The 17,210-nt window shown below is 49.4% G+C and overlaps 2 protein-coding genes across 5 annotated transcripts; both read left to right on the top strand.

The window, feature by feature from the left end:
* The first annotated feature begins 594 nt into the window (after window positions 1-594).
* On the top strand, window positions 595-3,860 carry cdk5rap3 (CDK5 regulatory subunit associated protein 3). 2 transcript variants are annotated; one of them, XM_086138750.1, is made up of 14 exons: window positions 595-727; window positions 873-918; window positions 1,159-1,290; window positions 1,400-1,500; window positions 1,594-1,642; window positions 1,735-1,913; window positions 2,017-2,153; window positions 2,234-2,378; window positions 2,455-2,535; window positions 2,650-2,713; window positions 2,786-2,886; window positions 2,991-3,196; window positions 3,450-3,621; window positions 3,750-3,860. In XM_086138750.1, exons 1-14 carry the CDS (start codon window positions 722-724, stop codon window positions 3,813-3,815), a joined length of 1,485 nt encoding a protein of 494 aa, XP_085994876.1. In that variant the 5' UTR covers window positions 595-721; the 3' UTR covers window positions 3,816-3,860. The 2 variants fall into 2 exon arrangements, with proteins under 2 accessions (XP_085994876.1, XP_085994875.1); XM_086138749.1 differs by having other exon boundaries at window positions 596-727; window positions 870-918.
* Window positions 3,861-4,481: 621 nt separating this feature from the next.
* Window positions 4,482-16,865, top strand: nfe2l1b (nfe2 like bZIP transcription factor 1b). 3 transcript variants are annotated; one of them, XM_086137864.1, is made up of 7 exons: window positions 4,482-4,680; window positions 5,537-6,295; window positions 6,902-7,105; window positions 7,535-7,624; window positions 11,406-11,540; window positions 12,749-13,390; window positions 13,817-16,865. In XM_086137864.1, the coding sequence occupies exons 2-7, from the start codon at window positions 5,747-5,749 to the stop codon at window positions 14,459-14,461; spliced, it is 2,265 nt and encodes a 754-aa protein (XP_085993990.1). In that variant the 5' UTR covers window positions 4,482-4,680; window positions 5,537-5,746; the 3' UTR covers window positions 14,462-16,865. The 3 variants fall into 3 exon arrangements, with proteins under 3 accessions (XP_085993990.1, XP_085993991.1, XP_085993988.1); XM_086137865.1 differs by having other exon boundaries at window positions 6,869-7,105; window positions 7,574-7,624; XM_086137862.1 differs by having other exon boundaries at window positions 6,869-7,105.
* Window positions 16,866-17,210: the final 345 nt, after the last annotated feature.

Here is a 17,210-nt window from a genome sequence, read left to right as displayed (position 1 = left end):
AAGTGTGCACCTAGGGTTAACAAAGGAGGAAGGACAACTTGGAGATCATAACTAACAACAATAAACACAATAGTTGGAAAGCGGCTATATAATGCACCATAAAGTTTATGATTAAAGGATGAGTTGGATGAGGATGGAATCAGATACCCACAACATACCTTCTAGGCCTTTTATATGCATTAAATAAAGGTTTAAAGTTGAATTATTGTATTTAAAAATATATACAGTATTTTGCATGAACAAATGCGCTTTATCGACTGTAGACAAATGAGAAATTATTCATCCTGATACAAGCACAATAGGCTTGGTCGTTATCACAAAAACATCCTTGATCATTTGAGATGTCTAGCAATCAAACAATTTTACAAGCATAAAAAATAAGTCGCTATGAAATGTCGAGAATCAAAAAATAGAGATACTTCGCTGTTAAATACACTCATTGTAAGTAAAAAGACAAAACAAAGTCTTGATGATTTGTCGCTCTCTATTGACCGACCCGACCTCTACACGAAAATAAATCATTTCCCATTCACCAATAGAAGGGAGTCTTCAAGATACTGAGCTCTGATTGGCGAATTATTTTGGTAACGTAACATCGCCTTTTCCTATTGGTCGGTACTCTCGTAACGTGTCACAACCGAATGAGTACCTCTCTACAGAAAGCCTTCAAATAAACATGGAATAAAGCCTTAAACAGGATTTAACAGAAGAACAAGTCATCATGGAGGTAGGAGGAATACAATAACCAACTCATAAAGAGTGAGCTAACTGTTTTAGAGATCAATATGAGGAGCTGTGCAGCTGTGGCTCTGCTTCGCTGCTGTATAACGTTATTAATTACGTTTGTCTATAATATTTTCTCACTTCAGCAGAACATACAGAACATCCCAATCGACATTCAGACCAGCAAACTTTTAGGTAAGGCAGAAATAATATTTTGTTAATTGCAGTTAATGATGCGTTCACTGTCATTACGTAGAGTAGTATACCCGGATTTTTTTGAGGCAATGTAAATGATGATGGATGCACTGTTTAATTGTATCTTCTACCATCTATTGGAAGAGACTTTAATTGTTTTTCATCTCACTATATGTAATCGATTGGTAGGCGAACAGAAGACAAGTTTTTGTATAAGTGTATGCATGCGCCTGTGTGCAGACTGGCTCATAGATCGGCGTCACTGCAATCTAAAGTGGCAGAATGCCGTCAAAGGGATCCGAGAGAAGATCAACGCCGCCATACAGGACATGCCAGAGAATGAGGAGATAAAGGAGCTCCTCTCGGGCTCCTGTAGGTGTCTATCCACACTGGATCTTGATGCTTGGTCATGATATGTGTTGACGCCAACAAACTGAACACAACGCACTTATAACGGCTTAATTGACGGTGTTTCACGTAGACATTCACTACTTCCACTGCTTAAGAATCGTGGAGATCCTGAAGGGGACGGAACAGTCATCCAAAAACATCTTTGGCAAATATTCCTCGCAGAGGATGAAGGTGAGAAGATGCAAATTTAAAAAGAAACGCAGTCGTCTTCTCTGTTGGGAAAGGACTTCAAAGTCTACGAATGGTCTGATTGTGTGCTTGCAGGACTGGCAAGAGATTGTGCACCTGTACCAGGCAGATAACATCTATTTAGGTGAACACAGAATCAATTGAAGTGCTCTTGAAAACATCAGAAAAGAGGAAACAAGTGTGCCCAGCGTTTTTTTTTTTTTTTTTTTAATGTAGCTGAGATGGCCAGCCTGCTAAGTCGCAACGTAAGCTACGAGGGCCCGGCTCTGAGAAAGCAGCTGGCCAAAGTCAAGCAGCTGCAGCAGGACATGAGCAGACGGGAGGTGGAGTGCCAGAGCTCGGCCGCTGACATGCGTGAGCACTACTACGCCGCCTGCAAGCAGTACGGCATCAAGGTGAGTTGACGTTGTACGAATTGAAATGCTGTCCCACCATAAAATTTGGAAAAAGGGCACTTTTCTGCTTGCACTGTTGTCACCATGCTGCCCCCTCTTCCAGGGAGACAACGTTCCTCGTGAGCTGCAGGCTCTGGTCAAAGATCTCCCAGATGTTCTTGACAAAGTGGGCACAGACGCCGCCAGGCTTGAAGAGAAAATCCAACTTTACACCGCTTTCACCAACTTTGTATGTGAGTGGTGAGTGAGTAGACCAAGCCAACTAAAAATTCATACACGCTCCTTTTCCCGTTACTGAGCTGAGGAGCACCTGTCGGCAGGTCGCAGCCGGTTCTTCCTATTTTGACGTTTGCGCAGAAGAGAGGCAACGCCACCTTCTACGAGTGGAGGACTGGGAAGGTTCCCACGGCGGTGGAGAGGCCGCATGTGGAGGAGACGCCCGTTGAAATGCCGGCGGAGGACACGGTAAATAGCCGTCTATAAGCTTTACTCAGTAAAAATAGGTAACTAAATGAAATTGCACCTGATTTTTGTCACCTAGATTGACTGGGGGGACTTCAGCACTCAGGAGCCGAGCTCAGAAATCACAGTAGACGACGGGATCGACTGGGGCATCACTGAGGTCCGATCCACGAAAATAATGAGAACGGTTCACGCTGTTACATAATCAAATGTGGAAAAAGTGAAGATCTGTGGATACGTTCCAGATTGCACTCTTGATGTTGTCTGCCAACAGGGTGGCGGCGATACCATGGATGTCGCTCCCGTTGAGATTGAGATTGTACAAGCAGGCACACATTGTGAGGGAGCTTCCACTCGTACCAATTAGACTTGCTTGAATATTTTTACATGCTTGTTGCACATCATTGTAGGTCCCGAGGGCGTGGCGAAGGGCGTGGCGAAGGGCAACGATGCCTTGAGCTTGCTGGAGAACGCTAAGTCCCGCAGCCAGTTCATTGATGAACTCATGGAGGTAACAGAAATTCATTCGTACCTGGACTTACGAATGACACAAGTCAAGTCACAGTGGTTTGTAATCAAGGCCTCAAATCTGCACCCTGTTCCTGTCCCGCGCAGCTGGAAACATTCCTCAGCCAGCGCCTCACCGAGATGGACCAAGAGAGCGACGTGGTGGCCATAAGTCAGTTCCAGTCGGCGCCGCGGGTCATCCAGATCCAGAGCAGCGAGCACATCAGAGGCATGCTGTCAGAGGTTCAGGACCTGCTGGGCCGTCTCACGTCGCTCCGGATGCAGCACCTCTTCATGATCCTGGCCTCGCCGCGGTACGTCGTCACTGCGCTGCAAAAACTGGGCTTCGGACAGGAAAATTTGATATGGCAACATTTCATTATATGGTTCGCACTTCTTAAGATTCTCGATTTATATGTTTAGGCTTTTCTTAAGATTTCTAAGATGTCACAGAGACTGCAGATAGACGTTAGATACAAAGCTAATCTGGCACAGAGCAGTTTGCTGTTTTCTCGACGTGGTCCTTGACAAAGAAACAAAAACTAAACAATAAACGCTCGTGTGCAGCTATGTGGAGCGCTTGACAGAGGTGCTAAGCCAGAAAATGAAGCAGGCCGACATTCTGGAGCTGAAGGCCATCAGCATGGTGGAGAAGAGGCGGGAAGCCTTGGAGGAGCAGTCCAGGCTAGAGCCTCGAGTTGACCTGTTGGTAGAACGCACACAGGAGCTCAAAAAAATGGTAATCACTTTATTGTGTGAATGCTCAGTGTCCAATATGATGTTTTAGTATTGTATTATTTTATATGCTCCAATGTTTATAATAAGTGCTGCTGACTGTACTTGGTTTTTAAAATCTATTTCTCACAGATTGAAAGTGACATTTCCAAGCGCTACAACAACCGACCAGTCAACCTGATGGGCGTCATGATATAGTAAGGTTAACCAGGACAAAATAAAAAGTTTTATTTCATTTAAAAAGTCTTTCTGAGTGTCTTCTGTCAAGGCTAGAACTGCAGCGTTCTAGCATCCATCCATTTAATTACATTCACTCACACACACACATTGCATTTAATATGAAAACAGACTCGATTCACCAATTTTATAGTGTCCACTTCATGATCAGTCCACACATGAAGCAAACCGTTTTATTCGTAATAAATAAACTATTTTTGGTGTACAGTAGCTGAAATTGGATAACACTGCTTGGGACTAACTGCACTACATCATGTGCTCCGTCCAAAATGCCACTATAATAATTCTTGACGTGTAAACAGAATTGTAAGAAACCAATTAAACTCATTTGTCATTATTCCAAAAGACAGAATATAATGGTTTGACATGGTGATGATATAAAGAACGTTGCAATACTGTATTTTACATCACTGAGTGAAACAATAACAAAAACACTGCAACATAAAATATGACTCGTGGAAAGTAAGTGACGAGAAGTTGTTTTTGTTAAAAGGGAAGAGTTCCACCGCGTGACGCGTATGGCCTGATGATATTTATAAATCCGTGGAGGGGATTTCAGTCGGATGATGAAAGCGGCGACTAGAAGGTTCTACGCATGCGCTGTACGAAAGCGTGTTTTGGTGTCAACCGCCGCGGATAGGCTAACGTTAGCCGGAGCAGCTAGCAATTCTGCAAGTCATGCTGGGCCAGCCAACGAGGGAAGGCTGGGTGGGCTGAGCTACATGGGACGACGGTAACACGGAACTTTGGTCCGGGCTGGATTGTAATTGCGGCGTTTTGTGGACTTTGTGGCATGGAGACGTAACACAATTAAAAGCTGCTTGACGTGAGTATTAACTAAATATTTTTAAATGGGTAAGCCGGTACATCACAGCGAACAACGTAGTGATGCTAGATACACGCTTATACGAAGAAGTAAATTTTGGAAGTGGATAACATTTGTGTTTCAACCATTAAACAAGTTATCCAGTCACGTAGTTTTGTAGTATTTGGTATTTTGACAGCAAGTAGCCCAACAAGGCTAATCGCAGCTGACAGCCGCGAGTTCCAATAGAATGTGAGACTTTGTCTAGTCCCGCCCACGTTCCGCATCTCATTGGCTTTGGACGTCTGCACTGCCGTGTCGCTTCCGCGTTTGGGCTCCGATGAATGGTTGTTCCCTCCCGTCAATCACCACTTGTTGCTAGGGAGATTGTTTGATGCTAAAACGTCGAATCAGGTGACAACGCCTCTCACTTTCATTTTAAGGAGAGAAAATTCAAGTGAACTTAACATGCCCACGGCTAAATGTCTCTCTTACAGTGGCCTGTTGTATTTACAGCGTGATGCCGTGTTACCGTTCGGCGAGTTAAAAAATACAAGGCGGCTAAGTGCTAGCCACCAGGAAGAAGAGAAGAGGGGAGGAGGGAGGGACCTCGTCTGCTGCTTGGCCAGCTTTCACCTTCAGCTGCACCGCAAGAAGTTGTTGTCCCGTCAAGGGTGGGGTGGGTGATGCTCAAACCGCTCCTCGGTTCTGTTGAATAGGAAAGAATGACAGCGACGTTGTTGGGAGTTGTCTGCGACGTAGGGAGTGACTGAATCCTGTCCTCAAATGTGCAAATGCAGTCGAGCTTTGAGATGTCTGAATTGTCTGCTGCTTCCTCAGAGCTCTATGGAGCATTCATGGTTGTTTCTCTTGCCAGGAAGATGACATTCATATGAAGAAGGAAAGTGGAGTCTCTCACAAGTGGAAACGTTTGTCCCCCCCACCTCAAGAGATGAAAACGTTTCCCTCTGGACTCTCCCTGGCCTGGCTAATTGTTAAGCTTTATTAGTCCTCTGCTACTTGTCACTCCAAGGCCCCGTTTTTATTTTTATTTTTACTTTCACCTTTTTGTTCCTTTTCCAAAGAAATGCTTTACCTGAAAAAGTACTTCACAGAGGGCCTGATTCAGTTCACCATCCTTCTGAGTCTGATCGGGTTACGGGTGGACGTGGACACCTACCTGAGCGGCCAGTTGCCAGCCCTGAGGGAGATCATCCTGGGCCCTAGCTCAGCCTACACACCCGCTCAGTTCCACAACCTGCGCAACACGCTGGACGGCTATGGTATTCACCCTAAGAGCGTGGACCTGGACCAGTTTTTCGCCACCCGCCGCCTGCTGAACCGGGTGCGCCAACTGGATCGCCTCTCTGTGCCCAGCCCCGAGCTCGACACCTGGCTTGTGCACCGCGACGTAGAGAGTGGCCAGGCGGGCGGGGCCAGCATCACCCTGGACAATGGGGGCGGCCTCGAGGACGTGAACGACCTCGACGCTGCCCCGGCCATGAGGGGGACCGGGGGAAGCGAAGAGGGGCCGCCGGAGACCACTTACAACCTCAACGTGGCCGACGGCAGCCTCGGGGCAGTAGCCTCCGACGGTGACCAGCGGCAGGACAACGACGATGACCTCAGCAAAGAGGTAAGTGGGAAATATTCCATTCATCTGTTTGTCATATATTTTGGATCAGCTGAAGTCTCTCCATGCTGACTTAGGACGAGAGTGAAAATCTCTGGATAATTTACAGTGCACCCACCCAGGAGCGTTTGTAATTGCCTATAGATGCAGACCAAGATGCCAGTGCAGTGTTACACTCGGTCAAATCGAGACAAGCAAGCATTTTTTTGCATATTCACACAGTTTAAAGGCTTGAGAAAACCCACGCAAGCACAGTGAGAACATGCTTCCTACAGTATGACCTGAGCCCAAATTCGCACCCAAAACCTAAGAATCATGCGGCCATGAAAGGCGAAATATCTTAATAGCATCTTTTCCCTCTTAAGAATGCTCATATTGTTGCAGCACACAAAGTCTCTGTGGGGCTCTGTGGGGCCGTAATGAAGCAAAACTCCAGTTTGGTCACATCATGCTCACATGGTCACGTTAGCGTAGCACCAATATCATGCTCACGTCAACTGACTGATGCTTCTCGAATTTTAAAAGATCACCATGCGACTGTGCAATGTTACATGCGTACTAATTCTTGTACTGCAGGACATCGACCTGATTGACATCCTGTGGCGACAGGACATCGACCTGGGCGCCGGCAGGGAGGTGTTTAACTACAGCAGCCGGCAGAAGGACAACGAAGAGGACAAGCCTCGCCCGGCCCAGGAGAGCAAGGAAAACAACGAGGAGCAGCAGCAGCAGCGAGAAAGCTGGAGGAACGACGTGAACCTCCAGACGCTTCGCTCTGTGGACATCGAGACGGGAGAGAGCATCCCGCAGCAGGTTTGATCAACTCCTCCTCTCTTTTGTCTTGCCACAGACGTGACATCCCAATTGTATGTTCATAAATGTTGTAAAACTGTACTGTGAATGCATTGCACTTGAAAATGAAATACAACCAAAGCGTCTCAATTCAGCAACACAGTCAGCACTTTCACGGGAGAAATATGTTCATGTTAGCTTTTTTTGGGGGGGCAATATGACACCTCTCCATGCCTGCGTTGAGTCCTGGCCCAAGCTTATGAAACCACAATTAGTTTCTCCTCTTATTTTAACAGGTACTCATCTGTTGTATAAGAACTGGTACCTGAGCGTTGCCGATTTTCTTTGCCCAACCCTATCCTACTCTCTGCATCTTTTGTGTCATGTTCTTCATCTTAGGCGCCTCACGTTTTCTCTCATTTCCCACTTTGTGGTGTGCATGTTGTGCAGCTGCCTGCAGCGGGCTCACAGACCTCCCTGTCTCTGCAGGAGTGCCTGAGGCTGCTGGAGACCACGTTCCCCTTTGGAGAAGACCCTGAGGTAAAAGGCGGCCACGTCAAGGCCAGACGCACGTTGAGCGACCTAACTAGATCAAACTGGACCTTCGCCAAACCAATTATTGCAGTGATAGAAAAATATAACCTCTGTTGTCCATATCGGTGAACCAACATTTTAAGCGCCACCTATTTCATCAAACCACAACCCGACGTGGATTGACCCGGATGTTGTAACTACAAGTTGTCGAATTGTCATGTGACCGCAACATCGTTATTAGAGATGCGCTTCAGTCATGTTCCAAAACAACTCTTCATTTGACTGATATACTGTAGTCCAAACCCCTCCGTGAGTCGTCACCTTACCGTGGTGGAGGGGTTTGTGTGTCCCAATGATCCTAGGAGCTAAGTTGTCTGGGGCTTTATGCCCCTGGCAGGGTCACCCATGGCAAACAGGTTCTAGGTGAGGGGCCAGACAAAGCACGGCTCAAAGACCCCTTATGATGACAAAAATATATGGACCAAGGTTTCCCTTGCCCGGACGCGGGTCACCGGGGCCCCCCTCTGGAGCCAGGCCTGGAGGTGGGGCTCGTTGGCAAGCGCCTGGTGGCCGGGCCTACACCCATGGGGCCCGGCCGGGCACAGCCCGAAGAGGCAACGTGGGTCCCCCTTCCTATGGGCTCACCACCCATGAGAGGGGCCAAAGGGGTCGGGTGCAATGTGAGCTGGGCGGCAGCCAAAGGCGGGGACCCTGGCGGTCCGATCCTCGGCTGCAGAAGCTAGCTCTTGGGACATGGAATGTCACCTCTCTGGCAGGGAAGGAGCCCGAGCTGGTGTGTGAGGCAGAGAATTTCCGACTGGATATAGTCGGACTTGCCTCCACACACAGCCTGGGTTCTGGTACCAGTTCTCTCGAGAGGGGTTGGACTCTCTTCCACTCTGGAGTTGCTCAAGGTGAGAGGCGCAGAGCAGGTGTGGGCATACTCATTGCCCCCCGGCTCAGTGCCTGTACATTGGGGTTCACACCGGTAGACGAGAGGGTTGCCTCCCTCCGCCTTCGGGTGGGCGGACGGGTCCTGACTGTTGTTTGTGCATATGCACCAAACAGCAGCTCAGCATACCCACCCTTTTTGGAGTCCTTGGAGGGTGTGCTGGAGAGTACTCCTGCTGGGGACTCCCTTGTTCTGCTGGGGGACTTCAATGCTCACGTGGGCAATGACACTGAGACCTGGAGGGGCGTGATTGGGAGGAACGGCCCCCCCGATCAGAACTCGAGTGGTGTTTTGTTATTGGACTTCTGTGCTCGCCACGGATTGTCCATAACGAACACCTTGTTCAAACATAAGGGTGTCCATATGTGCACTTGGCACCAGGACACCCTAGGCCGCAGTTCGATGATCGACTTTGTAGTTGTATCATCGGATTTGCGGCCGCATGTTCTGGACACTCGGGTGAAGAGAGGGGCGGAGCTGTCAACTGATCACCACCTGGTGGTGAGTAGGCTCCGATGGTGGGGGAAGATGCCGGTCCGTCCTGACAGACCCAAACGTATTGTGAGGGTTTGTTGGGAGCGTCTGGCGGAATCCCCTGTCAGAAGGAGTTTCAACTCCCACCTCCGACAGAGCTTTTCCCATGTTCCGGGGGAGGCGGGGGACATTGAGCCCGAGTGGACCATGTTCCGTGCCTCTATTGTTGAGGCGGCCAATCTGAGTTGTGGCCGTAAGGTGGTTGGTGCCTGTCGTGGCGGCAACCCCCGTACTCGCTGGTGGACACCAGCAGTAAGGGATGCCGTCAAGCTGAAGAAGGAGTCCTATCGAGCCTTTATGGCCTGTGGGACCCCAGAGGCAGCTGACGGGTATCGACTGGCCAAGCGGAAGGCAGCTTCGGTGGTCGCCGAGGCAAAAACCCGAGCGTGGGAAGAGTTCGGTGAGGCCATGGACGGCTTCGAGGAAATTCTGGTCCACCATCCGACGTCTCAGGAGGGGGAAGCAGTGCACCACTAACACTGTGTACAGTGGGAATGGGGCGCTGCTGACTTCGACTCGGGACGTTGTGAATCGGTGGGCAGAGTACTTCGAAGACCTCCTCAACTCCACCAACACGCCTTCCTTGGAGGAAGCAGAGCCTGGGGACTCTGAGGTGGGCTCTCCTATCTCTGTGGTTGAAGTCACCGATGTGGTTAAAAAGCTCCTCGGTGGCAAGGCCCCGGGGGTGGATGAGATCTGCCCGGAGTTCCTCAAGGCTCTGGATGTTGTGGGGCTGTCCTGGTTGACACGCCTCTGCAACATCACGTGGTCAACAGGGAGAGTGCCTCTGGATTGGCAGACCGGGGTGGTAGTCCCTCTTTTTAAAAAGGGGGACCGGAGGGTGTGTTCCAACTACAGAGGGATCACACTCCTCAGCCTCCTTGGTAAGGTCTATTCAGGGGTGCTGGAGAGGAGGGTCCGTCAGGAAGTTGAGCCTCAGATTGAGGAGGAGCAGTGTGGTTTTCGTCCCGGCCGTGGAACAGTGGACCAGCTCTACACCCTTAGCAGGGTCCTCGAGGGTATGTGGGAATTCGCCCAACCAATCTACATGTGTTTTGTGGACTTGGAGAAGGCGTTTGACCGTGTCCCTCGGGGAGTTCTGTGGGGGGTGCTTCGTGGGTATGGGGTACCGAACCCCCTGATACGGGCTGTTCGGTCACTATACCACCGATGTCAGAGTTTGGTTCGCATTGCCGGCAGTAAGTCGGAATCGTTTCCAGTGGGGGTAGGACTCCGCCAAGGCTGCCCTTTGTCGCCGATTCTGTTCATAACCTTTATGGACAGAATTTCTAGGCGCAGCCAAAGCGTTGAGGGGATCCGTTTTGGGGGCCTCAGTATTGCATCCCTGCTTTTTGCAGATGATGTGGTGCTGTTGGCTCCTTCAAACGGGTCTCTCCAACTCTCACTGGAGCGTTTCGCAGCTGAGTGTGAAGCGGTTGGGATGAAGATCAGCACCTCCAAATCTGAAACCATGGTCCTCAGTCGGAAAAGGGTGGAGTGTCCCCTCCGGGTCGGGGAGGAGATCTTGCCCCAAGTGGAGGAGTTCAAGTATCTTGGGGTCTTGTTCACGAGTGGGTGCAGGAGGGAGCGGGAGATCGACAGGCGGATCGGTGCAGCGTCTGCTGTGATGCGGACGTTGTATCGGTCTGTCGTGGTGAAGAAGGAGCTGAGCCAAAGGGCGAAGCTCTCAATTTACCGGTCGATCTACGTTCCAACCCTCATCTATGGTCACGAGCTATGGGTCGTGACCGAAAGAACGAGATCCCAGTTACAAGCGGCCGAAATGAGTTTTCTCCGCAGGGTGTCCGGGCTCTCCCTTAGAGATAAGGTGAGAAGCTCGGTCATCCGGGAGGGGCTCAGAGTCGAGCCGCTTCTCCTCCACATCGAGAGGAGCCAGATGAGGTGGCTTGGGCATCTGATGCGGTTGCCCCCTGAGTGCCTCCCTGGTGAGGTGTTCCGGGCATGTCCCACCGGGAGGAGACCCCGAGGAAGACCCAGGACACGCTGGAGAGACTATGTCACCCAGCTGGCCTGGGAACGTCTCGGGATCCCCCGGGGAGAGCTGGAAGAAGTAGCTAGGGAGAGGGAAGTCTGGGCTTCCCTGCTAAAGCTGTTGCCCCCGCGACCCGGCCCCGGATAAGCGGTAGATGATGGATGGATGGATGGATGTAGTCCAAAAATTCCCATTTAATAATTGAGGCAGCAGGGAATAAATGGTAGCATACCCGCAAGTGTAATTGTTATCTTGAAGACAGAGAAAGAGGACTTTTTAACCTCACCATTAAAATTATTTTTCCTTAGTTTCCCACCCCGGCCGCACCACCCGAAGTGGCGCCCCCCAGCGCAGAAGCTCCGTCCACGTCGTCACAGGGCCTGGCACCCCAGCTGGACCTGGAGCAGCAGTGGCAGGATATCATGGCTGTCATGGAGCTCCAAGTAGGCAAAGCACCACGATTCTCGCACGCAAACCACAAATTGATGACTCAAACTGGAAACGCCTGCGACCGGTTGGCAACCAGTCCAGCATGCATGCCGCCTCTTGCGCTAATTCAGCAGGGATGGGGGCTCCAGTAAATAATCACCAAATGAGGACAAAGCGCTTTTTGTCACGATTTTTGTGCTGAAAGACATGACCCTCAAATCAGTAGAGAAATATGTAACTGTACTTAGGTAATGACTAAAACGGATGAGTTCGTTCAAATTCACTCAACTAAATGTAGTAATAGCACCACCTACTGAAACAGAGGCTGAGGATTACGTTCCACATCCGTAAACTAGTTGATTTTAATTGGGTGACTGACAGACAAACAAACGAAGTTATCAGAGTTAAAATGATAAATTCAAAACATTAAATATAATGATAAATCAGAACTAAGTTGATAAATAGAGAAAGGTATATAAATATCCATTATGAATACAAGAGAAAATTGACACAAGAGTGTCAGGGTGTGGAAGTATATAATCCCGATACAAACCAAAAGTTGTAAAAATATCACGGTTAAGGGTAAAGTATGAGCCTTAATGGAGACTTCTTTCTTCTTACTTTTTTCTTTTCTGATTGATATAAAAATGATTTATTAGATATAAACACATAACGGGGTAGGACTAGATAAGTTTTTTACTTCTTCCTACTCCCTTGAACATAATAACTGTGTTGAATGAAGATTGATTTCTTTCTTTTTACTTTTTTTTATCTACCTTATTTTCTGTCAAATTATTACTGTATATATGTTTTATGTTCAATAAACAAACAAACAAACAAAAAGTGCTGAACGGGAATCAACAACTCACATGAAAACAAAAAAAACCATTCAGCTGGTCAGCAGAACAATTTAGTGTCCACAGACATCTCAGGCAAGCATTAGAAAAGTCCACACAAAAATTCGGAATCATTAAAATTAGGAATGGGCGAGTACTGAAACCAAGTCTATGTATCGGGCCGATACCGGCCTTATTTTAAGGTTATTGAGTACTCATGGCGGCTGCCAACATATATATACTGATATAAAAGGTTAAAAAAAAATTCTGACATTCATTGAAGTCCTTTTCGGCAGTGGTTGGCACTTTTCAGCAGCAGTTTTGACATATCGACAAATCATCATCTGCATCAGAATGATCTAAATGTATGGCGTTATATGTCGAAGGCCATGGACGTGGACAACAGCGGCGCAGGCTGCAGCGTTGACATAAGCAGGACATTGACGTCAGACTTTGGACTGGTCCCGCCCGCGGCGCCGATCCACCAGAACGTGAGTCTGCACCAGGCCTCGCTGGCCAGCTGCAGCCAGGAGTTCCCTCCGGTTTTCCCAACTCACCTGGACTCGGCCGGAGGGGTGCTGGATTCCTCCAGCAACTCCAGCCACATCAACGCCACCTTTGGGTCCACTAACCTCACCGGACTTTTTCTGCCACCTGTTCTCAATGCCACCGGGGCCAATATCAGCGCCACGCCCATCCCGGCGGACCCCTTCGGCGGCCTTCTGGAGGAATCCATGCTGGATGAGATCAGCCTCCTGGACCTGGCCATGGAGGAGGGCTTCAGCCACGCTCAGGCCTCGCAGCTGCGGGACGAGCTGGACTCGGACTCGGGCCTGTCCCTGGACTCCAGCCGCAGTCCGGCGTCCCCCAGCAGCTCGGAGACGTCCTCCTCCTCCTCTTCTTCCACCTCCGCCACCTTCTCGGAGGAGGGCGCCGTGGGCTACAGCACCGCTGCGTCCGACTCGGAGGAAGGAGCCGTGGGTGGATACCAGCCGGAATACAGCAAGCTGTGCCGCATGAGCTTCCAGGTTGCCTTTTGATTTCAAATCATCCATACATCCAATTTCGTGCTTCTCCTCATTCGGGGTCGGAGGCTAACTGGAGCCAATCCCTGCTGACTTTGACCACAGGCGAGGTACACCCTTGGCTCGTCTCTGCGGGTGTAGCACGGAGTGGTGTCCAATGTCAGGGCCCATAAACCAACAACGGACGAGTTGCCATTTAATGTTAAGGCACGCATGGGCAAACAATGAATTGGTTACCAGTCCAGTGTGTACTCTGCCTCTCAGCCTGTCAACTGGGATAGCCTCCAAGTCAGCCTAATGAGGAAAAGCGCTATTAAAAAAAAAAAGGATGGATGCATATCCCCACGTGACTGACTAACGTGCGTCAATCTGCTGTCTTGCCATCTATCTGTTTCGCCATCTGTCTCTCATTCCTATCTATCCATCCAGGACAATTTCCACGGTCTCCCCCAGTTGGGAGGAATCAACCACAACCATACCTACAACCTACCGCTTGGGACCCCTTTGACCGAGCACCCCGAGCACCCCAAGAAACAGAACCCCAAGAACTCCAAGCTTCCTCCCCCGACGTCCGAGCTGCTGGACAAGCACTCGAGCCGGGACGAGCGGCGAGCCCGCGCCATGAAGATCCCTTTCTCCAACGAGAAGATTGTCAACCTCCCCGTGGAGGAGTTCAACGAGCTCCTGGCCAAGCACCAGCTGAGCGAAGCGCAGTTGGCTCTGGTCCGAGACATCCGCCGGCGCGGCAAAAACAAAATGGCGGCACAGAACTGTCGCAAGCGCAAGCTGGACACCATCATCAACCTGGAGGAAGGCGTGCACCAGCTCAGGCGCGACAAAGCACGGCTACTCAAGGAAAAGATGGAGTTCCTGCGCTGCATCCGGCAAATGAAGCAGAAAATGCAGAGTCTGTGCCAGGAGGTTTTTGCCCACGTGCGAGACGAGCAGGGCCGGCCCTACCCGCCCAGTCGGTACTCTCTCCAGTACGCTGCGGACGGGAGCGTTTTGGTGGTACCGCGCAGCGAGCAGAACCGGCCCAGGGCAGACAAGAAGACCAAGGACAAAAAGAAGTGAGGCCACCAATCTTGTGGGGGACTTTCTGCACACGGGACAAAGGCGAGGCCCGCCAACCTGCCCGCGCTTTGCTTCCCATATTCGTTTGGCCCTTTTTTTCATTCTGCTCCCCGTTATTTTCCCTCGCTTGCCTGCTCATCTTTCCGGATATCCGAGGCGGGAACAGGGAATGCAAAGACGTTTTTTTTTTTTTTTTTTTTAAAAGAAGCTGCTTTGTGGAGACCGGGCAGAGGACAAATAGCAGTGACCCAGGGAGGTTTGTGACGGTCTGGGATAGACTTTCATGGAGTACCTCAAGCTCCCCACCAACTTGAAACTTGCGCCTCTCCTGCCGAAGCTCAAGGGAAAGCGAAACCGGGCCAAGCCATGAAGACTTATTATGACCAGATCATCAAGATCCAAACACAAGATCATCAACATCTTCATGGGGGAGTTCATCAAGCTTCTGGCCAAGAACTGGAGGTGTCGCTCCTCTTTATTTTATTCGCTCGCTTGTTGCTTCACCACTCATCCTTCGGGACTTTCGAGGCGGGAAGAGGGAACGCTTCGTGGAGGTTGGTCGCAGGAAAAATTGTACTCGGTGAGGAAGGGCTGAGAACCCATTTCACCAAGGACCTGCAGCTCCCCAAGACCCAGACCCCCCCCCCCCCTCACCGCCTCCGCACCCCCCCCAAAAAAATTCAAGCTTCAGCCCCCAGCAGAGCTTCTGGATCCCCTACGTCCGACCACAAGATCAGCAATCTCCCCGTGAAGGAGTTCCAACAAGCCTCCGGCCAGAACCCAAAATCTGCGCTCCCTATTTCGCTCTTTACGTACTTCCGAGACAGGGGGGAAAACAGACGGAAAAGAAGACATTTTGAAGAGATTGCTTTGTGGAGGACAAATTCTTCGGTTCCAACATCAGGAACCGCGCCGAGGGTTTGAGGAAGTAGCGCTGCCTTGCAACATGTATCCACGTGTTCTTCTAGATTTCCATCCATGTGCACCGCCGTCTCCAAAATGTTCGGCTTGATGCGCTCCGCTGACATGAACTCCTCAATCGTCTGTAGTCCAGGGGTTCTCAAGCTTTTTGGGTTCAGGGACCCCTTACAGGGGAGAATTGTTTTTCAAGAACCCCCCACCCCCCTCAATACTCCTATCACCAATCAAACATACAGTAACTCAAAATAAACGTTTCAAGCTTGAGATTTAAGGCTATTAATAGCAGGGTGTCAAACTCAAGGCACTGGCGCCACAGCTGGTCTGCTATCTCATTTTTGTGGCCCAGGACAGCAAGTACCATGTTTACGTTTTGTTTCTTGCTAAATTGATTTCTTCTTTTGGCAGAAAATCTGTACAGAAATTCTACTTTTTTTGCTTGGTTTTACAAGCATCAAATCGAGTTTAGAAAAGCATGTTGCCACTTGCGAATTCAGCAACTTTTCCTGACCCCCTCTAGTGATTATTCCCAATCATATCGGGGCTTTTAATTGGCCCACAACTAAGGTAGGGAGGACTAAGCGCCACATGATTTTGGGCGCGCCATACATGGGTATCCACGTACATACTGTAAAGGACACGGATAAGTTATTGCTAATTCATTTGCGAACCCCCAAGTTACGCCTTGCTGTGTGTGGCCCGCGGACCCCAGTTTGAGAACCACTGTTGTCTACTCAAGTCAGCTCTACATTCAAGGCCTGCACTACTTTTTCCTGAGTTTTTAAATGTAATCATCAGAACTTTTTTTTTGCACCCTTCTCAAATCTAAGCGATTATTCTCAGTTAGGATGTGTGTGTGTGTGTGTGTGTGTGTGTGCGTGCGCGCGTGTGTGTGCGTGCGTGCGCGCGTGTGTGTGTGTGCGTGCGCGCGCGTGCGTGTGTATGTATGTCAGTGGTGGTGATGATGGTAAAACTACTGTAGTCTTGAATGTCGTGCGGTGATGGGGGAAGCACGCTTGTTACGCTCGTATCAGGGGCGGTACTGAAAAGATGTCGTTTTGTGGTCCTGAAAAGAATCTGAAGCAAGTGGGAAATGAGTATGGACGATGGAGCCCCAGACCTGATCTGTTTTTGAGGGGGTAGAATGGCCAGAATTGAGATAAAATATAACTTGGGCATAAAATACAAATTTTATTGGCCACAAATCCGCATTCTGTGTGCATGTTTTATCTATTGTATGGCCACAATTACATTTTTTGTCATGTTTGGGGCTCCAGAGCACATTCGGAATGGGCGTGAAAGCATCTCCCCTTATTGTCGTAAACTCTTGCATCCTGCTAAAACTTAAGCACTTTTTTGTCTGTCTTGTAAATATTTGTGTGTGTGTGTCCCCCCCTCCCCAAACACCTTTTGATTTAGATGTAGTTCCATGTTTGCTGGCAATCAACATTTGTTTTTATGGATTAATAAAGTGTTTTTATTTCCAGCCTTTGCATTTTCACTTCAGTGCTTTGGTCATGTCAAACTCAACCAGATGAGACATTTGCAGTAAATCTGGCGTTTACTGCTTTATTTTACAACTTTTAGTCGATCACGATCGACCGGCAACTCTCAGTCTCACAATAAGTATTAAAAAACAAAATAAAACGGGTCACCTTTAACCTCCGATGCCACGTGACCTGCATCACCGGAAGTTGTTTGCGGTGAGCAGTCTGCGATTGCAGCTAGCAATCAGAGCTCTTGCGCCGAATCTTCTGTTATTCTCATTCAGTTTGTTTCCTGTCCAAGTCACCGAGGTCACTGGCAAAGAATTGGAATCTGGAGCGCCGAG

The sequence above is a fragment of the Hippocampus guttulatus genome, chromosome 19, assembly GCF_054856545.1.
Source record: "Hippocampus guttulatus isolate MCC_2025c chromosome 19, RoL_Hgut_1.0, whole genome shotgun sequence".
In the NCBI taxonomy this organism is placed as follows: Eukaryota; Metazoa; Chordata; class Actinopteri; order Syngnathiformes; family Syngnathidae; genus Hippocampus; species Hippocampus guttulatus.
This window is presented reverse-complemented; position numbering and strand designations above follow the sequence as displayed.